Genomic DNA, 24,738 nt, shown 5'->3' with positions numbered 1-24,738 from the left:
CACTGAAACAAAAATAGAACCACCAGTAATTACCAGCAAAATTTGGAATATTATCTTTATGATGCCAATTTAAGGCCAAATAACAGATGCTTGTGAACATTTGGATTGGCAAAAGCCATAACCAGAGCATGACTACTTTTCTAACGTAAAAGTAAATACCACTTATAACAATTGCTCCTTTGCAAGTGCATAATTACATTTCATTTTCTATAAAACTGGTTGGTTACTTCCCAATTCACTGGCCAAGATTGTTTCAATATGATTGGCTGCTTAACCAATTTGATTACATCACAGCTGCTAAACTGATGTCTGAGGTGAATGACAAGTAAAAAGTCATGCAGAATATATGAAACTGCTTTCTGTTTCTTTACTTTCTTCGATAGTGGTGCAACATTTTGTGATGCCTTTGTCAAGGTCACTTGAAGACAACATTACTTGCTAATTAGAGTCCAAACTAATAATGCAATAATCATACATTTCAGCAGAACATTCAGAACATATACTTGCAAAGAAAGGGGATATCATGCACTTCAAGAAAAAGTGGATTCTGCGAGCATCATAGAGGGGCAAACAAAAATGCAATCATAACAAATTCTCTTTGAATATGTGAATTCTACAAACAAGTCACTAAAATGAAGAATTTAAATACAGAGCAAAACAGCAGTCTGGTTTTAATTAAACATTTAATATGTATAATGCCCCAAATTCAAAACAATGCAATGAAAAATCTTCAATCTTTAAAGAGAGAAGCCAATTAGTAATTACTTTCCTGAAGAGCTTGGACAACCTCATGAATCATTTAGAAGATTTATTTTGAAAGTGAAAATTGCAATCAACCCACGTACCCTTGTCAACTCTTTCAAAAAACTATGCTATCGTAGTTGTATATAACTTGGCTCTGCACACTTTTTCCATTAAGCACTTGTTAATTTTATTTTGAAAGCTAATATCGAATCTCCTTCCATTGTCCTTCTAGACCAGGAGCCCCCTACCTTTTTTATACCATGGACCCCCACCATTAACCAAGGGGCCTGTAAATCATAGTCTGGGAACTCCTATTCTACACAATGTATTTCAGATCATAACTCACTAAAACCAAAATCTACATCTCTTGCCCAGACATGTGTCTTTTTTTTAAGTAATCTTAAATCTGTCTTCCTTAGTTACTGAACCTCTCAATAAAAGCAGCTTCTCTATAGACTTTTTTAAAAAATCAAATCTCTTCATAATTTTGAATCCCCTATAAATCCCAGTTTTGTACAATTTCTCCACATAAATTCCATGGCCATGGTTATAATTTTCACCCACTCTGTACCTGATCAAGTCCTTGAAATCCTTCCCAAGGCACAGAAACTGTAATCAGCCAAAGTTCTCTATCTGAATTCTAATAACTTTTAGGTGTTCTCCATAACATTATTTTCACATGCTTTGCCTCTATTTATCAAAAAATGTCCTTCAAAAGTTATAGTGAATCATGGAGCTAGTGTCTCTGCACTCCATTTAAGTTTATACCACCTTTCCTGACAATTAATTTTTGTCTGAAGTGCCAACTACTCTCATCTTTCCATGATCTTTTGAACTCGTGTGACTTTCCTTCTCACCATACATGCTTTTTTGAATCTTAACATCCAGTTCAAAATCGGAAAGAATGGCTAAGCAGCCCTTTCTCTGAGTACAACAGGTCTTTATAAAGCACATAAAAAGTCTCTCTGTACATTAAATATCTTAAGCAAATAGCCAGTAAACTTACCCAATGCACCTGGTCCTGCTAATAAAAATTCCTCTCGCCCAATCCGCTTTACAATCGGTTGTTTTTCCTCACTATTGAATGGGAACAGGTCCTGTGAAACACCAGTGTTGTAGCACAAAATAATATATTGTGTGCTCATCGCCAAGCAAAGGAAGTAGCCATCTACAGCTATAGCAACTGGTTGTTCTGGTGTGGATACCTCCTTCATTAACTGGACACGATCTTCATGCACTGCATATATTTGCACAGTTTTCCGTTTTAGTGAAATGGTACAAACTTCAACACAGAAAGGGTCTCCAGTCACCGGATTCTCATTTACAGCAAATTCAATTACTCCTTTGATTTTAGCTCCTGATGGGATTGGTTCCAGATTGATCATATGTAATAAAGTCACAGTATTGTCACATAGAACCAATAGTCTGTTCAAAGCCGATGCCGCTTTCAGCTCATTCACAGCTTTTTTAAGCCCCAGATACATGTGCAGTTGTTTTATTGGAGTAAACACAAGTCTTCCTGAGGAGGATACTTTTTCTTCCAATAGGAAGTGATAGATAAAACAGTCGTTTGTTCCTACATAAAGATTCTTCCCACAACATTCAATGCAGTCAATTGTCATCCACGTTTTATCGCCTATCAGCAGATCTCGCTCAAGCACAGGAACAAGTTCAAATGCCTTTATGCTCATTGTGACTTTGTAAATTTCCAGTCATCTAGGGGTGGATGCAAAATATAATAAACAACAAACTTAAGCTTAATAAATCATCTAAAAAGTTTTAAACCCCTCAGAAACTCATGCAGAGTCAAAAATATATTCAAGCGTTTTGCAAGATGCTCCCAGCAAACACATGAAAATGAGCATCCTGTCATAGATTTAGCAGAAATGAAATAAATTCATTAACGTGACATGCTCTTAAAATTGTAAAACGTTTTAGTAACATTTTAGCTTTAGTGTTTGTGAACCTCAAACATTTAATTGACATCACATGAAGCAGCAGAGCCAAAAACAAGGTTAATAAGCATCACTTGTGACTTCCACAGTTTCTCTAGCATCAAGTCAACACCTACAGAATACACTTGGTAAAGGAATGTCAAAAATAAATCAACCTACTGTTGCCAAATAGCAATCTGACACCTGAGCCAGCCAGGCTGTAGGGCAGAATTCCAGAATACTACTGATGATTGATGAGCAATCCTGATCACTAATGCAACCTGGATAAGTAGATCTGCCACCATGGTCAATAGCTCTTGTTACTCTTCTTCATGCTAATACATCAACAAGTGTAGTCTTCCTAGAGCCTAGACTGAGAAGCATAGGAAACTTCACAACAACACATTCTACCATTCATTATCATTTTGGCCAGTATTTCTTTCAAGGATTGGGATCCATATACTCCAGCTGTTTATTTGTAATAAAGCTGTTAAGATTTTTAAATAACCTACCATGACAAAGCCTGCGATTTTGACAAAACATCTGCTTTATTTTAAATAAATTTAGCTATTCTACATAGCCTAATTATTTCTGATTAATGGTTAATGTGCAAAGAAGAACAGTAATTAGGCTATTTTTAATTAATTGGTTAAAAAAAATCAAATCTAACATTTGCCCAGGCGCCATACTTTTATTGAAAATTAATTCTATTATTACAAAACAGTGTTGCTATGTAGCTAATGGATTGTATTTAGAGTGCATCATGTTTTTTATCTCCAGACTCAGTATTTCAACAATCTGCGTTTTGATTTTATGATGCAATTGAATGCAAAAATATGCAAGGGCAGAAACAAAATAAGAAATATTAAAATTGCTTAAATATTGTGTCACAAGCTACCTCTACATCATTCCTAAATATACAAAAATACTATCATTTAGAAAGTACATCCATACAAGGGATGTGCAATGGAGTGTATATTGGGACGTTAACAGAAGATCTTAAGCACATTTTCTCCTTTCTCAATATGGGTAAGTAAAAATCAGTGATGTTATCTTTCAAAAGTCTGCCATCTCTCAATTATTTGATACGTCTTTCCTGCACCATGCTCTATCAAGTAATTTGTAGAACTGCTAACTCTATTCTTGGGGTCAGCAAGAAACTATTGCAGACAGTGCCTCTGAAGCAATGCCATGTCTGGGACATCTCCGATCTGCTGGCCTAACAAATAAATAGTTTCTTTTTGACTTTTTTTTTGGATGTGTGTCAAGTACAATTCCTGTTAACTGCTTCATTTACTTTCAATCTACTCAAGCCCTTATAGATTTCCTGCTAATCCATGTACAACACTCCATTTAGAATTGAGGATTTGATTATTTAGAGATACAGTGCAAGGACCCTTCTGGTCCTTTGAGCTACTCTGCCCATTAACCCCTGACAACTCCTGATTAATCCACGGGACAACTTACAATGACCAATTAGCCTACTAACTGGCACGTCTTGGACTGCGAGAGGAAACCGGAGCACCCAGGGAAACCCCTTGCATTCCATGGGGAAGACCTACAGACCTTACCGATGATGTCAGAACTGAACTCCAGACTCTGATGCCCTAAGCTGTAACAGCATTGCACTAACCGCTATGCTACCATGCCCAAACTAACAGTGCTAACAGGCAACAAAAATTGTCAAATATGGTTATTATCATTAGGATACAAATGACTCAGACAGTGGCAAGTGCGTGGAATGGGCTGCCAGCGACGGTGATGGAGGTCCATATAGGATCTTTTAAGAGACTCTTGGATAGGTACATGGAGCTTAGAAAAATAGAGGGCTATGGGTAACCCTTGGTCATTTCTAAAGTAAGTACATGTTCAGCACAGCATTGTGGGCCGAAGGGCCTGTATTGTGCTGTAGGTAATCTATGTTTCTATGACATTAATGACACTATATGAAAAAAAACATATCTATTCTGATAACCTTTATCGTTAACAGTTGTGGAATTGACTGCTGAATCAATGCAATCAATGCAATCTATTTTAGAATTCTAATGAAATAAACATGAGGATGCTTGAGACAAACGTTTCGAGTTAACTATGCTTTCCCTGAAAAGCTAAAAAAGGAAATGTGGGATAGTGCAGAGCTAGGTTGCAGAGTCAATTAGAGTTAAACTTTTCACAAGGTTGACCTAACTTAGATCAGCCAGGATAACATGGGCGGCACAATATTTAATGAAATGTGCTGAGCATAAAATGTTGCTGGCTTGTCCCAGTGACAATATTCCAGGAGGCAAACTGCCAAAACAAATACTGTTGAGAGCATCACATGACCACTCATCACCAACTATTAGAAACCTGCGGGTGCTCATGAAAGATCAACTGATCATGGGTCATGATCTTCTGGAGAGAAGGGTAAACAAGGAATTACTGACCACACGAATTGATCTCACATCTAGTTATACAGTGACTTCAGGCATTTCAAATGATGCCTGCTACAGCATGCAGTTTAATTATAATGGAGCCACATGCAGACTTTTTAAACCCAGTTTCACCATGAAAAGAAAAACTCCCAGAGGGACACAGCAGGTCAGGAAGCATCTGTGGAGGCAAACAGATAGTCAGTATTTGAGATCGAAACCCTGACATTGGGACCACTTTAGATAAGAGCATCTGTGGTCTCAGTTCTGGAGACATCTGCCAACACAGAGTAAAATAGAAAGGTGTAGTGGGTAATACTTCTCCAGTAAACAGAAAACCACAATTAGAATAAAATCTTTAATTATCTGTTTTCAAACTGTAAACACGGATTCAGGAAAAACCAATGTGGATTGTCTGACTTTTCACATGGAATCCTATGAGATTATGTTTGTTCTTCAATTGTAATTAAATTCACTGTCAATAATTATTTGAGTTAAACAGCATTGATCCCAATTTTATTGTTTTAAAAAGCAAAAATATAATTTGAAATCAATAATTTTTTTCACTACAGCAAATCTGCAAGTGATTCCACCTCACACATTTGATATATTGAAGCCAATAATATTAAAAAGAAACCAAAGTTTCTTCAGATACCTGAAGTGTAAAACAGAGGTGAGAGTGAATATAGGACTGCTGGAAAATGATGCTGGAGAGGTAGTATTGGGGGACAAGGACATGGTGGACAAACTGAATATGCACTTTACATCAGTCTTCACTGTGGAAGACACTAATAGTATGCCAGAAGTTCAAGAGCACCAAGGGGAGAAGCGTGAGAAGTTGTCAATACTAATGTAAAGGTTTTTGAGAAACAGAAAAATCTGAAGGCAGGTAAGTTACCTAGACCAGAAGGTGCACACCCCAGGGTTCTGAATGAGGTAACTGAAGAGACTATGGAGGTATTAGTAATAATTTTTCAACAATTGGTTCTGGCATAGATCTGGTGGAATGGAAAATTGCAAATGTCAATCCATTCCTCAAGAAGGCATAGAGGCAGAAAAAAGGATATTATAGACCAGTCAGTCTGACCTCAGTGTTTGGGAAGTCATTGGACTTGATTGTTAAGGATGTGGTTCTGGGTACCTGGAGGTACATAATAACATAGATCAAAGTCAGCTTGGTTCCCTCAAGGGAAAATCTTGCCTGACAAATCTGTTGGGAATTCTCTGAGGAAATAAAAAGCAGGATAGACAAAGGAGAATCAGTTGATGTTGTATATTTGGATTTTCAAAAGGCCTTTGACATGGTGCCACACATGAGGGTGCTTAACAAGAGCCTATGTTATTACAGGAAAGATAACAACACAGACAAAACAGTGGCTGATTAGCAGGAGGCAAGGCGTGGGAATAACAGGAGCCTTTTTTGGTTGGCTGCCAGTGACTAGTGGTGTTTCACAGGGGTCACTGTTGGGTCTTCCTTTTCTGTTATATGTCAATAACTTGGATAATGGAATTGACAGCTTTCTGGCCAAGTTTGCAGACAATATGAAGGTACGTGAAGGGGTGGGTAGTTCTGAGGAAGTAGAGAGGCTACAGAAGGACTTGGATAGATTAGGAGAATGGGCAAATAAATGCAGCTGGAATACAGTGTCAAGAGGTGTATGCTCATGCAGTTTGGTAGAAGAAATGAAAGGGTATTTTCTAAATAGAGAGAAAATTCAAAAATCTGGAGGTGTATTGGAGCTGTTTTGGGCCTCTTATTTAAGAAAATGTGCTGACATTGAAGAGGATTCAAAGAGGGTTCACAACAATGGTTCCCGGATTGAAAGGCTTGTTATATGAAGAGCACTTGATGGCTATGGGCCAGTACTGAGTGGAACTCCAAAGAATGAGGGGTGACCTCATAGAAACCTATCAAATGCTGAAAGGCCTCGTTACACTGGATGTGGAGACGACGTTTCCTATGGTGAGGGAGTCTCGGACCAGAGGATACAGCCTCAGAATAGAGGGGTGTCCTTTTAGAACAGAGGTGAGGAGGAATTTCTTTAGCCAGTGAGTGGAGAATCTGTGGAACTTATTGTCCCAGATGGCTGTGGAGGCTAAGTCATTGAGATTGATAGATTCTTGATTCGTCAGGGCATGAAGGGATACAGGGAGAAGGCAGGGATTGGGGCTGACAGGAAAATGGATCAGCCATGAAGAAATAGCAGAGCAGACTTGATGAGCCAGATGGCCTAATTCTTATGGTCTTCCAATCTTCCAATATCAACTCTAACTTCATCTCCACCTCTCAATCCAAGTGCAACTATTGCTGAACACCTCATTCATTATTTTAACAAATACTAAAAACACTTAGCAGATGAATCAGCATCTGTGGAGAAAGAACAAGGGTTACTGCTTCAGATCAATGCCCTTTCATCAGGGAACGCCAGCATCTAATGCAGCTCAGGACTGGGAGAGCAAAACAGAACAAAATTGAGAGGCTGCCTGATCTGAGTATTTTCAGATTTTTTTCTTCATTCAGAATTACAATTCCTACATTTTTCTGCTTTTCCAGTATTCAAATGATTTGCTGGCTGACAACATGATAAACTAAAGACTGTATTAAAACTCCAAAATGCAGAATTAAAGCAGCTAAAAATTACCTGGGTCACTATACTTACATCAAAATTATGTGAAAATACTGTAATTTAAAAAGAGGGGAGAATATATGAAATGATATTTAGGGTGGGAAGAGAAAACCATAAACAAACAGAAGGAAGCATCCATAGAAAAGAGAAAGCAGATCAAAAGATACTGGAATTTGGAGCTACTAACAAACTGCTGAAAGAACTCAGCAGGTCAAGAAGCATCTGTAGAGGCAAAGGGATGGACAACATTTCAGTTGAGATTCTGCATCAGGGCTGAGTGTAGAGGGAAGGTACGCAAGAAGGATGGGACAAGGGCTGGTGGGTGATATCTGCAAAGAGATAAGGCTAGAGAATTCCCCCTTCCCTCTTCTCCTATTACCCACTCCAGCCTCTTTCTTCTCTGGTGCCCTCTATCACCCTGGTGCTCCTCCTTTTCTTTCTCCCACTCCAATCAAATTCCTTCTACTCCACCCATTTACCTTTCCCACCCAACTGGATTCATCTACCACCTTCTAGCTTGACCTCCTTCCCATCTTTACACCTTTTCATTCTGATGCCTTTCCAGTTCTGATGAAGGGTATCGGCCTGAAACGTCGACCGTTTGTTCATTTTTAATAGATGCTGCCTGACCTGCTGAATTCTTCCAGCATCTTGTGTGTGTTGCTCTGGATTTCCAGCATCTGCAGAATCTTTTCCGTCAATGGTAAATTTTGCTCATTGCAAGTGTTAAGTATGCATTCGTTACCGCCACATTTCCTACAATCGTTTCTATAACAAAAAAGTTATAATTTTAAAGCTCTTTGGAAGGTCGTAGGAGGGTCAATATCGATGAATTCCAGCATTGCCGAACACCTGGAGCAATTTCAATGCCGAGTTAAATGGGTATATAATTCGTTAACAGAAATAACCTATTAGCCTACGGATCGCATATTTACGTCCGTAAGTAAATATGTGATGCACAGACGAGCAGGTAGGGCAAATAATTCCTGATTGTCTCTAAATTACGAAATAGCTCTCCTTAATGCTTCCAAGCAACACCCAGTATCTATTTATCCTTTACCATCCGGTAATCATCACGATTTCCATCCGTTACGCGGCGTCAACCACCACGCCCGAAGCCTCGGTAGCTTCTGCTTCGTCTTCTTACCTAAGACTCCAGATTGGGCTTGTGCACCTTACTCTGCTACAATCCACTTCCGGCGCTTCCCCGGGTGCTTCCGGTCATGTTACCTTGGCTGCAGTCGAAGGTTGGTGTCATGTGATCCTGTGAAGCGCTTCTCCACCACCAGGGGCGCAAGCGCTGGCGTCCGCTGACTCGTGAAACCCAAACCCTTTCCCGTTCGGCGAGACCGTACGATCTGCGCTTGCGCAACTCCTGCCGTGTCCGTTGGTGTTTTCGACGATTTGTGCGTTTGGCGGCGCTGCGATTGGTGGAAAAGCGGTCACGTGGGGGCACTGGAGCATTTGTTTGTGGGAGCTGCTGAAGATGGCGGTGGGAGAAGGGATGGCTGGTTTTGATTCTAATTTGTTGCTACATCCTGAGCTTTTGACTGGGGAGTTTCTCCTGCAGCTCTTGGAGCAGGTGAGTTGGAGAGATGCAGAGCGCTTCTTAACTGAATACCATTGGTTGTTTGTGGAGACTTGTTGGGAATTCATGTAGGGCAGAACAGGGCTATTGGAAATGCGCAGAAACATCTCCAGTGAGGCCGAGCGACTTTTTGAAGGCATATCTGTGGACAGGGAAAAGGTAGATGACGTTAACTCTGGGCGAGTGTGAGATGTTGAACTTGGGGAGGTGGGGGAGCACAAAGATGAAGATCTTGCCAAACAAGCCTTTTGCTCCCTGAAAGTGATAAAGAAAGTATATATCATGCTTGCCTTTTTGTTCAGAAACCAGTTGTATAAAACACTTCAAGGACTTAATTCATTCCTGGACAGTTTATTGAAGGAAGGATGGAGAGGTAGATTCAAAGGTTCGCCAGAATATTGCCTGGATTGCGAAGATAGTGGACAATTGAAATATTTTCTCTGGTGTGTCGGATGCAGAGGAGTCACCTGCTAGAAAATATATAAATCTATGGACAATATAGATTGTCATTGTGCTAGAGTGGAAATATCAAATATGAGAAAGCATTGCTTTCAGGAGCGAGGGGGAATTTTTAAAGGAAATACGTGAGCAAGTTTGGCTTGAATAGTGTTAGGTAGCTATAATGTGAAACGGGGGAGATGGTAAAAGAAGATGTGATATCAATGTTTAAGAGGCATTTAGACATATGAGTAGGAAAGGAATAGAGGGATACAGGCTGCAGGCAGTTAGGATTAGTTGGATTGCATCATGATTTGTGCCAATGTGAATTGAAGGGTTTGTTCCTGTGCTGTATGTTTCTGAGGTTAGGTGGGATTTGGGAGCAGTATAAGTAGCCGAAGACAAAGATTGGAATGGAGTGGGGTACTTCTTGTCATGGGTGAATCCAAACATGGCAGGTGAAACTTCTGTTGTAACCCACTTGTAATAAACAAAGGAAGTTAGCTGAGGTAGCAATAGTGTAGACATAAATGGTCATCATCTGATTTGGTGGCTACAACTTTGGGAATACTACAGTGGTCAATTCTGGTGCCCCCGCAGTTCAGAATCTATCACTGAATTGAATGAGGGAATGAAGTGGACGTGATTTGGAAATGATTCAGACAGAGTTAGCAGTGTGAGCAGGTCTTGCTGGTGATTTCTGTGGTGGTGGTTGCTATAACTGAGTCAGCCTTAAGTTAATTTCAGACAGAAGACTAGTCATGCAGGTAGCTGAGAAGCTGGCATTATTTGCAACTGAACTTTCATTATTTCAGCAGTGCTGATATTCAGTGAATTAATAAAGTGAAAATAAACCAATATTTTTACTGGTGTTTGGAGCAGCAGCTCATTTCAAAAGTTGTGTGAACAGGAGCACATTTCCAAAAGTAAGCTTTTTGTTCCTTTGTTGTATCTCACAAATTAATATGTGCAGCACACTGTTATCACAGATGTTTTTTTTTCTTTCCAGAGGGAAATAGCCACAGCAAACCTGCATGCTTCAGAGAAGGATCGGATTGTCGAAGTATACATTCAGCATGTCATTCCATTGCCACAAAGAGAGCCACCCAAGAATAGATGGGGAAGAAAGATGGCTGAGAAAAGAGAACAACAGACCATTAGTGTGGCTCAGAGTGAAAGGCAAGTAATTTCTGTTTTGCGTGTTAAAGTCAAAAATGTATATTATTAATGCTGTAGAAATGATGGAAGCTCTGGTTACCCTAGTCCAAAATTCTATAGATTCTGAAACACTTCATGCAGAGGCAGTGGTAGAGGCAGGTTTGGTATTGTCATTTAAAGTAAAATTGGATAGGTAAATGGACAGGAAAGGAATGGAGGGTTATGGGCTGAGTGCAGGCCAGTGGAACTAGGTGAGTGTAAGCGTTGGCACGGATTAGAAGGGCTGAGGTGGCCTGTTTCCGTGCTGTATTGGTTATATGCAAATTGAAAGGTTCCAAATGTAACCCTACTAAATAAGAAAGGATATGGAGAGAGTGCAAAAGTGACTGGCATATTGATAGAAAGAATGTTGGAATATATGATAAAAGTTGTAACATCATTTGGAAAATAACTAAAACTGAGTAGACTCCACTTTGATTTATGAAAGGCAGGTCGTCTTTAAATGATTGGAGTTCTTTGAAGACCTATTCTCGTAGAGTAAATCAGGGAAAGCCAGTGGATGTGGTATATTTTGATTTTCATGCAGGACATTGAACAAGTTTAGAGCAAGGTAAATGATATAAGCACAGTAGCAAAGATGTAGTACCCCAATTATATCAGGAGTTGGTGAAAATGCATTTGAAATATTGAGTAAAATTTTGGTTTCTTTACTTTAACAGTAGAGTGCAGCAAAGATTTACTAGCCTAGTTCCTGCCTTAGCAAGCTGTAACATACAAGATCTTACTCTGAGATTAGAAGAATGAGAAGTGACTGAATTGAAAAGTACAAAAGTGTGTGCTTTGCAAGGAGGATGTTTCTGTCTAAGGAAGCTTGGGTCTGAAACAAGTAAATAATCAGGTGGTCTTCACCCCCCTCCCCCCCCAGACTTTGGCAACTCTGCCCCACTGATTGCACTCAACATAACATTATTAGATTTCTGGCTGGAAGGAATTGATGAGTCGTAATCTTTTTTGAATAGCAAAAAGGCTTAATGGTCTATCCTGATTTTTGTGTATGTGTATTTCGCTTCGTGAAATTGGAAATTATAAGAGCTCCTGTTAATTCATGCTAATTACTGTTGACATATTTAATTGATGGAGGGTGCTGGTGATAGTTCGGCCAGCAGTGGGAAGAATCCAGACAGCTTAAGGCCAATAAACCAAGCTTAATATGAACAAGCAATTTCTTGGGTTTGCATGATTGGACTAATGATATAATCTGTCAAAAATCATTGTGATTTTCAACAACAGTGGTCAGCCAGATTGCTTTATACCTCTGATCTAGCTGCTTCTGCTACGTACAGTTTAGTTAAAAATGTTTTTAATGTAGTTGCATAAATATTTGAGTAAATAAAAGAAAATTGATGTAATACTGAAAGTTATAAACCATCTGGAGTTATTTTTAGATTGAATTTATTTATTGACATTTTTTTGTACATAGAAGATTTTTAGTATTTGAGAGGAATTATGCCAATAAAATCAGCAAAAACCCGACTCTGCAAGACAGCCAGTATCTGTGGAGCAGTGTTTTCTATCAATGATTTGATCAAATTTTTGGACTTTTATTTTTGTTGCTTGTTCTGAACATTTTATTTAGTGCATACACTACTTCCATGATGTCATGCTACCATTTAGCCAGAATAGAAATGGCCTTCTCTCGTAGTTTCTCCATGTGACATAAAGCAACACCATTTGGTGCTGGCTCTCAGGCAATCTCTTGTAACCTATCCTCTCTTACCTCTTCATTAAACATCCATCTATCTACAAGAGGAGTCATTTAGAGTGGAAACTAATCCAATAACAAGCATGAATTTGAAATAATGAAAGAAGCTAAAATGCCCAGGAAAAACCCATATTCATACTCCATACAAAGAGCACCACAGATAAAATCAAACCCAGTCATTGGCATAACAACACATTTCAGTGTATGTTCTGATGTACCTGTGACAAATTAAGCTAATCTTTATCTATGGAACTGTGAGATAGGTGCAGCATCACTGGACCACTCTGAAGAGCAAAATATTTTGTCTTGACTAAATGTATGCGGGATGTGTTTATTTCTATTAGTTTCATATTTGGATCTCACTTATGCACTCAGCGGTTCTCATTGGGGTGAATCCGTATCATAAAGAAACAATGATTTAAAATTGTATTTTTGTTTAAACAATTTCTTAGTACTGCACTATCTATGATACATTTGCCCTCTTATTCTTCATTGTTTATTGAGTTGAATGCCATTCCTATTCCTTGCATGAGGAAGCCAGCTCATTTGAAGAAGTTCTTCATTTCCCACCTTGCATTAACACCAACCTGGCTGTTACCACCACAGTCAAGAGAAATATGGAATATCCTTCCAGCGTGGTCCTTAAGACCTTTGCATTTTCTGTATCTAGCAACCCATTACTTGAGCTCAATTTGTGACAATTCCCCATGAGCCTTGTCTCTGTCTCCGAGTATTTTGCCCATATATTGCATCATATTCTATTTTGGTCATTTTTAAATAAAGTATTCAATGGAATTCTTTTACTTTGCAGACCAACATCAGAGGCTTCAAGAAAAAGACCTCTCATTGTGTTTGATGGCAACTCTACAAGCACAAAAATAAAAATTAAAAGGAATGAAAATGGAATGGCCGATCAAGTCAAACGTCTGCCTGCAGGGACTGCTGACATGCGTCCCACTAATAAACTTCCTGTACAACCGACTGACACACACATTCTGACTGATAATAATGCAGTCAAAAATCCAGTTCGAGGTGCCGTATCTACTAATGGTATGGCTACCATGAAACATGGAGGTGACATGCCTTTGAAAACTTCACCTTTGCCGTGCCCACCATCTCCTGGAGGCACCAATCCCATAAAACTAAAACGAGCTCTTCCAAAAGATGGAGAGGGAGATCCACCAGTAAGTTTTAAGATTTACCGCTTTCAGTCAGACCTTAAAGAAAATGCAGTTATAATGTAAAATTTCTTTTGCACATCTGTAATTGCAATGTATCTTTTTGTATGGATGGAAATGAATGACACTGGTGAGCCTTGTGCTGAAGAACAGGTCGTATTGTAGAGTGACATTAGACCCAGTCTTTTTGCTTAATTGAAATCATATGAAATAGTAATGTCCTGATGCTTCAAGTTAGTGCATTTGGTCCAATAAACATAATCAAATATGGATTTACAGTTTTTGTTTGTTTTTTGTGAGTGATTATATTTACTACCTAGCTAAAAATTGGTATACAAGCCAATATTTCCTTAAGATTGCATCAATTTTCACTGCATTCACTAGTCAGTATGTTATAAATCTTAACAAAACAAAGAACATGCTGGAGGTCTTAGAAGGTCAAGCAACATCTGAGAATGGAGAAGCAGTTAATGTTTATGACAGATGTTTACCTCAGAGCTAGTAATGATTTTAAAAACTACCGAATCATGAAATCTACAATAAAATCATCTTCCTGGAAGGAGGTCAGTCCACATCTATGGAAGGAAAAAATAAGAGGAAATATTTCAAGTCCAAGGTCATCGATGCTACCTGTCATAGCTGTTTTTTTGCTTTTGGTTCTGACTGCCGGTATTTGCTGCCATTGACTTTTTACAAACAAATTATAACTCTTGTCCTAATGAAAGCTCTTGGGCTGAAACATTGACTGTTTAGACTATAAGGTATAGGAGCAGAATTAGGATATTGGGCCTGTCAAGTCTGCTCCACTATTCTATCATGACTGCTTTAATGTCCCCCTCAAACCCATTCTCCTGCCTTCGCTCTGTAGCATTTGACACTCCATGGATGCTGCATGTCCAGCTCAGTTCCTCCAGCAGTTTATGTATGTTGTCTTGGATTTCCAGCATCTGCAGAAACTCCTGTGCATAACTCTGTTGTTCCCTGGATGCCATTGTTTTTCGGTAAAGTGTCAAATTTTTGCTCTAATCTGCATAATTCAGGGCAGCACAGTAGTGTAGTAGTTAGCACAATGCTTTACAGTACTGGTGACCAGGGTTCAGTTCCTCCTACTGCCTAAAAGGAGCTTGTACGTTCTCCCTGTGACTGTGTGGGTTTCCTCTGGGTGATCAGGTTTCCTCCCACAGTCCAAAGATGAACCATTTGGTAGGTTAATTGGTTGTTTTAAATTGCCCCATGATGAGGCTTGGGTTAACTCAGGGGTTGCTGGGCGGTGTGGCTTGAAGGGCCTGTTCTGCACTGTCGTTCTATAAATAAATAATGCCAATCAGGATACTATGTGTAGCCCTTTATTTTGGAAAGAGAAAGTAAGCATACATTTCTTTCACCTTTCCTTGCTAATTATTGTGAGAGGAAAAGGTTAACATTTCAAAAGGATTACAAAATCATAGTTGCAACATTGTACATTCTGAAATATCATTAGAGTCTAGTTTCACAACATTATGTGAGCTTGCCTTGAAGTTAATGTCATATAATGCTAAAACTTCATCAGGCATTGCTTAGCCTCTAGACCAAGATCTGTACTGTTAACTGAACTATATCCGGCACCCATTCCACAAATCCCAGACCTCCTGTTTTACAACTTTGATTTAAATTCTGCATGTTGTTACTTGTTTTATCCATTTTTCCTCTGGAGAAGAGAAAAATATTGTAACATAATGGTTAATTCCTAATTGAGCTAGCAAGGTCTCTTTGATTCTTAAAATAATAAATCTAATCACAAATGTGAGCATTAATATACTTCTGTCAAAAGTTCTTGTGCTGGGCACAAATGCAGAGTTAGGGAATTTCGTATGCCAGCTTCCAGCCAGAGAGTGGTATACAAAGCCAAACCACGACCACAGTTTAAAATTTGCTTGAGACTTGTACTCATGTGTTCCTTTATCTTCCTGATGGATCCTCTTTTGCTCTTTGAACTGAGAGACGGTTACGTCATTGACAATTTTCTCATTTTCTTATGATCCTCATTAACACAAGAAAGGGAAGCTGAGCAGTAAAGATGTTGAACACCACATCCTGTTATCCCATTCCTAAGATGTAGGGTTATAAAATTCTATTTAAACTTCTGCATTCATGGGCAGGACAAGCAACAGTAATTCCATGTTAGAAGATGATGGCTTGAGAGCTTGTAAAATTTGAACTTGATGTATCTATGTATGTTTATAAAATGTCATTTCTATCATTCTATATATATATATATATATATATAGCTTAATCTTTTACTTTAGTTCCACTTTCTTCACCAACTCGTATGCCTTGATTCACCATTAGTCATTGTTTTAGGTAACTGAAGCTCCATTGGCATCTGCCATTTCAAAGACCATTCTAAAGATTCATTATCCTTTGGGTGAAGAAGTTACTTCTCACCTCTGTCCTGAATGGCTTAACATGGCTTGAGGCAGTGACCCTTAGTTTTAGATGACCCAGCCAGGCGAAACAACATTTTTATACACTTCAGTGAGACATACCTCATACTTCAAAACGTAAGAGATTTGTGATAGAGCTTGACTGAGAAAGTAAATTAAGCAAAATTTCAACATGCAGCCAACTATGCACGTACCTTAAGGGAACCACTGATGGACTGGATTGTGATCATATGTACAAAACAGATGACTCAAGCTCAAGATTGTCAACATTGAAGCAGATTGTGGCAAGGTCTTCCACCGCACGTTGGATTTTACAATCTTTATTTACATTTCATTTGTGTAAAAACATTTACTAAATGCAAAAAAAAAGTTTATTGCCCTTGGTAGCTGATCTCTAACATTGCAGATTGTTCCATGGAGGAAATCTGTGATTTTTAAATATCTTCCATGGCTCAGTACTGGAGCTTCTAAGCTTCAGAATACAAGATAAACTATTGTAACTTCCCCTTGTAATTTTAACTCTTTAAAACTATGAAGAGAATCTCAGAGGGTCTGCACTGTACCTCATCCTAAACTTGTCTCATATTTTTGAGGTGCAAAGCATAAAATTGACACTGTCTTCCAGACAGGGGTCTTAAACATCCCAAGTATGTACTTTTTTAATTCCCTCTTAATTATCATTCCATTGCTGTTTTGTTTCTTCTCTATCTATATTCAAACATGTAAATGGGCACAAAGATTCATTTGTCAGGTTAGTTTTATTGTAACTCCAGGCGAAGAGAATATTCCTGTTTTAATTTAATTCGGAATTAATTGTTTAGCTCATGTTTCCCCATATTCAACTCCATTTGCCCACTTAATTTAGGTTTGTTTGCAACCAATTACTTGTTCTCAACTAGCTTAGTGTCATGTTTCAACTTGGGGATAATTTTCTTCCTTCATGTTAACTCCAATCATCTCATCAGCTGTTTTACTCATTCCACTAAAGATTAGAGTATTGTGCAAAGTGCAGCTTCCTTCTTAAAGCTTTTACCCACACCTTACTACTTTTCTTAACCAAAAGCTTGAATGTGGAGCTCTTATCTGCTCTAAATGTTCCTGTAAAATGGAAAGAAATCTATGGTGTTAAAAGTGCTAATGTAAAAGCTGATTGTCAAACATTGTACAGTATAAAACTGAGGTCTAGTACAGACTCTTGGGGAACCTTACCCATCATAGAATCTTAATGTATGGGAAAAGGCCTTCATACACATGCCATTCTGGTTCTTTGCAGCAGTTAATTAGTCAGCTGCCTGACATTCTCCTTCAGCACTTTGTGTATGACTCCAGATTCCAGCATACAGAATCTCCTATGTCCTCTCTGTCGGGTTAGTCCTTCTGTGATCACATAGCCTTAGTTATTTTTCCCTTTTCATCTATATCTGCAGTTCACTAACAATTAGATTCTGAATCTTTTCCATTGTCTTTTAAACAGCTCATGACTCAGTGCATGAATGAATGTTTCTTCATTAGTTATTTGGCTACCAGCCCTACTAATGGCATGGGGTTCTTCTTCCACCTATTAAATCCTTAACATACTTTAAAGACAATTCTAACTTCTAGTCCTCCTGCTTATCTTAGTTTCCTCATTCATGGCATCATTCTATTGCATACTCTTAAAGACTTCAACATTATATTACAGGTGTGCCCCCCCCCCCTTTATTAAAGGTAGAGCGTTCCTATGAAACGTTTCTTAAGCCGAAATAGTATAAAGTGAAGGACCATTAATTTATATGAGAAAAATTTTTGAAAAAGCGAAAATCCTCTTTGTAATGCGAAAAAACGGTTACTAATGTAGCTCTTTTGTAAAGGCGAAGTGGCATAAAGCGGGGGACACCTGTACTTCTGATGTCTACCTAATGTTTTATATTTTAAAAATTGCATCTTCCTTACTAATGCAATCTGATCTCTGGAGTTGATTTTCATTGGCTAGGAAACAGTATGCTCCCTTGGTGAGAGCCAGCAATTAACATAAATGATCACAATTTTAAACATCAATTAGATTCATTACTAATCACATTTATTCAGCACTATTCACTAATTTACAAACTATATTGTGTTGGAAGAGAGCCCAAGGCCATATTCCCTGCTGAATTTATTGGTGGATTCTGCTAATGGTGTGTGTTTGCAGACCTTTGAAAAATTAGCTGGCTATTTTGAGTGCGTAAATATTAAAATGAGCATTTTAAAAGCTATCAAGTATAAATTCATATACTTAATAAGGAAATGGCAATCTCTGATAACTGGCAAACAATTCCGTATTTTCTGTGAGTCATTTTCACTCATTTAAAATTGTATTACCTAAGAGAAAACCAAAAGTTGAAGTTATAAATTCATTTCATCCACTGTTTGTGCACTTCTCAATGTATTTCTACTTGTGTAAGCTTTTTATCTTTATTCTCTTCAATACCCTAATGACATAATACTGCAAGCTTCAAAGGAACATGACCTTAAAAGGAAAGTGGAGGTCCTTTGGTCTGAAATATCTATTGCCCTCAAAGAGTTTAGGTATGAATTTCTTCCTCCACAGGATTCTTAAAGCACTCCTCTATTATGTTACTTCAGTTCTTGCTACTGCCCAAATTCAGATAAAGTAGTTTCAGCTTTATGGTGGAATTCTTAAAAACTCCAAAAGACTTCAAGTCAGTAGCCTTAAATACATTATATAGAAGCAATGAGTGTTTTATTCTAACTTAAAAACTTTGTTCCACTGAATAACAATTGTAACTGAATTTTGGAGGAAAAGTGTAACATTATCGCTATTATATAAAGTGTTTAATACATCCAGTGGGTTGAATTTCTGGGCAGTCAACTTATTGTAATGAAAGGATATGGTTAGTCTGCTTCTGTGCTTCCCTAGTCTTAAAGTAGCTATTACATTGGTGTTCACCAATCCATCCTTTACACTTTCTCCAAGACTGGCTTTTCGGGATTCTGTTACTGAATAAAGTTTCAGTGGTCCAGAAATGTAACACTTTACAGTACTTTAACATTGTAATGTAAATGAGAATATTAATAAGACCTTACAGCTTACATTAGTTATATAATGGCGATAATGGGATGTTATTTCTAACTGGACAGTGTGGATCTAATAAAGATGAACAGTGATCATCTGAAACCTGCAGCAGCATTCCAAATTTCTACCATTTCTGGCACAACACACAAGATGTTGGAGGAATTCCTTGGTTCACACAGCTCAAATCCGATCACTCCATATGAAGGAACCATTGTTTTTCTCCGTAGATGCTGCCTGACCTCCAGCATCGTGTGTGTTACTCTAGATTTCAACATCTGCACTCTTGTCTTCCCAGCAATTCTGCATGGAGAAGGAATCAGTTGTAAAAAAAAATTGACTGAGTCTGTGATTACTTTTATTGCTCTTCCTAGCACAGTTTCCAAAATAATTTGCATATAGGGAAGTGAGGGGAACTTCTGGTTCTAGCTGGAAACCAGAAGTTAGAAGCTATTACAAACTTGTTAAGCTAGCAATCTCCTTCCAAGCTGTAATCACTGTGTTTTGTCATGGAACTCGCCCTTTTTTAATTTGTTTTGGCAAGGAGAGTGCAGGTGGTGGACAGCACAAGGGTGAGGCATGTGAGATGTATGACCTAAGAGGATTTTCCTCTTATTTGTACCTCAACCAAATCTCAGCAAGTCAGGCAGCACTTGTGGAAGGAAGTAAAGAGTGGCACTTTCAGGCTGAGATCCTGTATCAAGAAGGGGCAGGAGCAAGAATAAGTTGAGGGGAGGTGAAGGAGTACGAGGTAATAGATGAGACCAGGTGAGGGGGAAGGTAAGTGGGTGAAGGATGGGTGATGGAGTAAGAAGCTGGGAAGTGATAGGAGGAAGAGGTAAAGGGCTGAAAAAGGAGGAGTCCAGTAGGAGAAGACAGTGGACCGTGAAGGAATGGGGAGCAGGGTGGGGGGGCAACTAGAGAGTGCTGATAGGCAATTGAGGAGAAGGGAGGGCAATCACAATAGGGAACGGAAAAAAAGAGAAGGGAAGTGGGAGTAATTACCAGAAAAGAGAAATCAACATTCATGCCATCCGACGGCTGAATTTGACCTCATCATGGAAGCATCAGGCCATATCACCTGCCAGATTGTACTTCTCCTCCCCCCACTTTCTTATTCTGGCCTCTGCTTACAGTTCTGATGAAAGCTCTCAGCCCAAAACATCAACTGTTGATTCCCCTCCATAGATGCTGCCTGATGCTGAGTCCCTCCAGCATTCTGTGTGTGTTGCTCAGTACTTCCTGTATCTGCAGAACCTAGTGTTTAAAATGGGCAGTCAATATTCATATTCTAATCATTTAACTGCAGACATATGTTCTCACAGGCACAAAACAGAGAAAAATGTCCTTTGGCCCATTGAATCTGTGCTGATCATCAGGCACTCATTCACATTATCCCATTTTATTCTCCCCTCATTTCACTTGTGGATGTATCCTCAGACCATGTAAGTGGCCAAGTATCCTGCACATCTATGATGTGGGAGGATATTGGAGCTCTCGGGAAATGCATGGGCTTATGTAGAGAACTGGAGAAGTTCACACTTATACTGGTACGTAGCTATGTACTAATGAAATATTCATAGCAAGAGCAGTACAGTGTTATAAAGTTTAATTCTGACTTCCAGTCCAATCTGTACAGAGTTTACACATTCTCATTATGAGTTTCCTCAGGTACTCTACTTTCCTCCCACTTGCTAAAGGAATGTTGGTTGATTGGTAATTGGATACTAAAAATATGCAATTATAGGCACAAGAATAAATAGCATGTAGGGAGAGTTAATGGGCATGTGATCAAGATAATATCATAGGGAATTAAATGGGAAAGTGAATGGATTGATAGGACTAATCTGACATGGGCTCAATGGACCAAATGATGACCTCCTCTGTTGTAAACGGATATGAAAAAAAATATTTGAAAACACATAGATAAGTTTAAATGTGCAATATGATCGGATATTTTAGTTTCTGGTTAAAGATAATTTAACTACATTATCACTGTTATGCACTGAATGCATAAGTACTGCAAATAATGTTTTGTTTTTGCCCACAGGGGGAATTAAGATCCACAGAGCCAAAGAGAAAGATTCAACATATTACTTGGCCTTAAAATCCATCAGTCCTAATATTCCAGGGAAGGTGTTTTATTTAAATTTATGATCTAGGCACAGCCAACAAGCACCTTGGAAATGGTGGTCTTGTAAATGAATGGGAAATGATGCACTCATACTATTTTTAAAAAGATCATAGGATCAACTTTGGTTCAGTAAAGTAGCCCAACTAATAGATTTCATCCTCCTCTAAGCAATTTTGTGCTGTAGTCCAATTTGTATAATTCTGTATATTAATGGAATTTGTGATTGAGCTTTCTTGTTGGTGAAAGGTTCCAATAATTTTTGAATAGAATGCAGATATATCATGTTGCAAATCAGTTGTGGTACATCACCTTATGCACAAGTACTGCCTAGATTATTAGGTATATATTTAACTGCATAAGCAGTAGGTGTAAAATTTTAATGTATTGAATTCAGGGTTTTGTTAATTTTATACAGTTTTTCCATATGAACACAGATTAGTTTACAGAATAAACTCCATAAACATGTTATGTTACAAACCAAAGCCTAAGTAAAACATAAAAGTTCTTGGTTCTGTTGAGCAGAAATGGAAATAACCAACATACATAAGAATAAATCCATTGAGAACAGGCAGTTTTTCATGAACTTCCCTATTCTGCTGGAAACGATCTTGTTGCTATCTATTGATTTATGAAAAGGCACTATTGTCAACATAAATTGTAAATAAAACTTAAGGCTAATTCATTTCTGAATGTACATTGTATTCACATGCACATGAATATTAGAAAATTCTTAATATATTGAAGCCTTTTTTTGGTCAAATTATTATGTGTTTTTCTGTCTGCATTTTCTGGGTTCTTATTAAGCGTTTAAACTAACAGTCCTGGATACTAACAGCCTTAATTCTGAATAAATATTTTTTCTTGTTCAAGTTTGCCATTGAAAAAATGGAGATAAAGAATTTTTAGTCATGTGATATATGATTATATTGTATCCTAATGTAGAACCAAACATGTTAAGATACTTTGCCATCATGTTAGTGAGGCACTAATGAACAAGACATATTGATTATACAGTAATGGCTATCCAATAAGAAACTTTAAAGTGCAAATGAAATACTCCGTTATGATTAGATGCCTTTTTAGGTAAGTAGTACTGTACTTGTGGTATTTTTTGTTATATTTTATTGAATTGTTGTGTTCTTCAGCATGCTTGATAGTAATAGTTCAGAATATGAAACAGCTTATCTTGCCAGTGTCCCAGAATTGGCATCAAGCACTGCCACATCAAATATACTACAGCAACTGCCTCAGCAACGTGCCTTATGCCTCTGAAACAAATACCGATGACAACTATGTGCTACTTCCATGTCTGGGAATGATTGTTCTAATGCTCTGAGAAAATTTGTAAATATGTCAAATCAGATATGATGCAATAACACAATAAGACAAATTAAGCTGATATTGCTAGAAGTTGATTTTTTTGTATCAAATCAAAGAAAAAGGAGATGTTTATCCATACAAGCTGGACCAGAATCAGACAGGATTCATCAAGGCAGAAAAACAACATTTAAGATCCTTGCAGTCTGCTTCTTCTACTACTTTGTTCAGCTAGTTCTATCAGAAAATATGATTAAAATTGAAGTAATCCTCCCGGTATTCCACTGTTATAATATGCATAGTTAGACATGCAATTTAATCAGTAGTGGAATGGACCTCTCCATTACTATCTCAAAATGGGATTAGATATATACTATATATACTATATATATCTAACATGTATATATGTTATGAGCATACATGGATATGTATGAGCATACATTATCACTCCAATGTGCTAAGAACATATACGTAGGATATAAAAACCACCATATTTGAAGTTTTTCACACAACCTTTTATTTGATGCAGTGCTGAGGCCATCTGCATGATTTAAGAAACCACCCAAGTGGAACCAATCCCAAAATCAGGTTCTGCATAGCACTGGACTCCAATTATCTGTCACACTAGTAGTCAATTATCCAAGAACCTTTGACTGTATTCTCTGAAGAAAGATCCTGGATTCATATTCTTTCTTCCATGAACTCAGCATACCACCAAGCACTTTACAGACTGCAAAATGCATTTGAGGTAAACTTGGTGTAAATTATTACTATACCCATCTGCATTTATAGCATCATGAAATTCTCACCATGCATTTTATTCAGGGAAGGATTAAATTTGTGAACAAATTAATTTTTAAGCATCAAGTTAATATGCAACTTCTATAATTGACTTTCTGCATTAAGTGCATCATAATTGTGCATAGAGGAATGTTCTGCAGATCTGCAGGCCAAGTTATTGGGCAAAGTTGAGGACATTGTTCTGAAGATTCATGAAGATATATGGGGAGAAGGCAGGAGATTGGGGCTGAGGGGGTTGGAGATGGATCAGCCATGATGAACTAGAGAAACAGACTCAATGGGCCAAATAGTCTAATTCTGCTCCTCTATCTTGTCTTCTAGTTTTATTTTAAACTGAAGTTAGAGTCATTGTGACATTACTAACCAGTTAGATAATTCCCTCTCAATCAAGCTTGGTGCTATGATTATCGGTAACTAAGGTTGATATTTCACGCATACTTTCTATGTGATTAAGTTGCCCAATCTGCATTGTTGAATTTGCCCTGCTTTTATTGGCAGATGTTGTTGCAGTTTCTGTTTCCTTTTTTTAAAAAAAAAATCAGTGTTTCCTGAAAAAAAATTGACTTTATTTACTGCTGAATATTTTATATGCTGGGAGTCATCCTCTGCATCCCACCTCTAGTTCTTTGACTCACACACTGCTGTCAATATATATTCAAAATAAAGCTAAAATCTTTGTCAAAATGAGGCCGGATTTCCAAACCTGGAACTCTATTACATCTGTACATACAATTATTTTGTTAAGCAGTAATACAGTGAAGTTAATCGTATGTTGGGTTTTAGATTTTTTTTTTGGCTGTTGTAAAATAAATTATCTTAATCTTTAAGATTTGCTCGGTTTGTTTCCTTACAAGATAAGTATAATTGACAGCATCCACCAGTTTATACACGATTGGTTTAGACATCACTGCTGCCGCAAAGAAACATTCAAGTCTGACAATAAACCTGATTCTGCAGCTGTATTTTGATTTTGCTCTGAATGCTAAAAGACTTTTACAAGTATTCAATATGATCAATGGCTGGAATTAGGATTCTGCCAAATGATAGAGCAATCCTATCCCTTATGTTCAGAATGGACCTCTGGGCCACCCAGTGAAACACTGTGCTCTAAGAAGGTACATGTTCCAATGACACATAGCTAGGGGACTTGGCTTATTCACTAGTCAGGTAC

At 38.0% G+C, this 24,738-nt stretch overlaps 2 protein-coding genes across 6 annotated transcripts in view; one reads left to right on the top strand and one right to left on the bottom strand.

The window, feature by feature from the left end:
* The window catches only part of tgfbrap1 (transforming growth factor, beta receptor associated protein 1), a 41,158-nt gene extending 32,244 nt beyond the window's left edge, over window positions 1–8,914 (bottom strand). Inside the window, exons 1-3 of one of the 4 annotated variants that reach the window (XM_059964389.1) lie at window positions 8,777–8,843; window positions 8,347–8,484; window positions 1,751–2,460 (exon numbers count right to left, since the gene is read on the bottom strand). In XM_059964389.1, coding sequence (XP_059820372.1) covers window positions 1,751–2,435 — 685 coding nt within the window. In that variant the 5' untranslated portion in view covers window positions 2,436–2,460; window positions 8,347–8,484; window positions 8,777–8,843. Of the gene's footprint in view, window positions 1–1,750; window positions 2,461–2,858; window positions 2,993–8,346; window positions 8,485–8,776 lie in introns of those variants that run through there. The other 3 variants (XM_059964391.1, XM_059964390.1, XM_059964392.1) reach the window with 3 other exon arrangements.
* Window positions 8,915–9,140: 226 nt separating this feature from the next.
* c3h2orf49 (chromosome 3 C2orf49 homolog) lies at window positions 9,141–24,394 on the top strand. Of its 2 annotated transcripts, XM_059964388.1 has the most exons (4): window positions 9,141–9,298; window positions 10,752–10,921; window positions 13,474–13,846; window positions 21,366–24,394. In XM_059964388.1, the coding sequence occupies exons 1-4, from the start codon at window positions 9,203–9,205 to the stop codon at window positions 21,420–21,422; spliced, it is 696 nt and encodes a 231-aa protein (XP_059820371.1). In that variant the 5' UTR covers window positions 9,141–9,202; the 3' UTR covers window positions 21,423–24,394. The 2 variants fall into 2 exon arrangements, with proteins under 2 accessions (XP_059820371.1, XP_059820370.1); XM_059964387.1 differs by lacking the exon at window positions 21,366–24,394 and having other exon boundaries at window positions 13,474–14,112.
* The last annotated feature ends 344 nt before the right edge of the window (window positions 24,395–24,738 follow it).

Source organism: Hypanus sabinus, chromosome 3 (genome assembly GCF_030144855.1).
Source record: "Hypanus sabinus isolate sHypSab1 chromosome 3, sHypSab1.hap1, whole genome shotgun sequence".
Lineage (NCBI taxonomy): Eukaryota > Metazoa > Chordata > Chondrichthyes > Myliobatiformes > Dasyatidae > Hypanus > Hypanus sabinus.
This window is presented reverse-complemented; position numbering and strand designations above follow the sequence as displayed.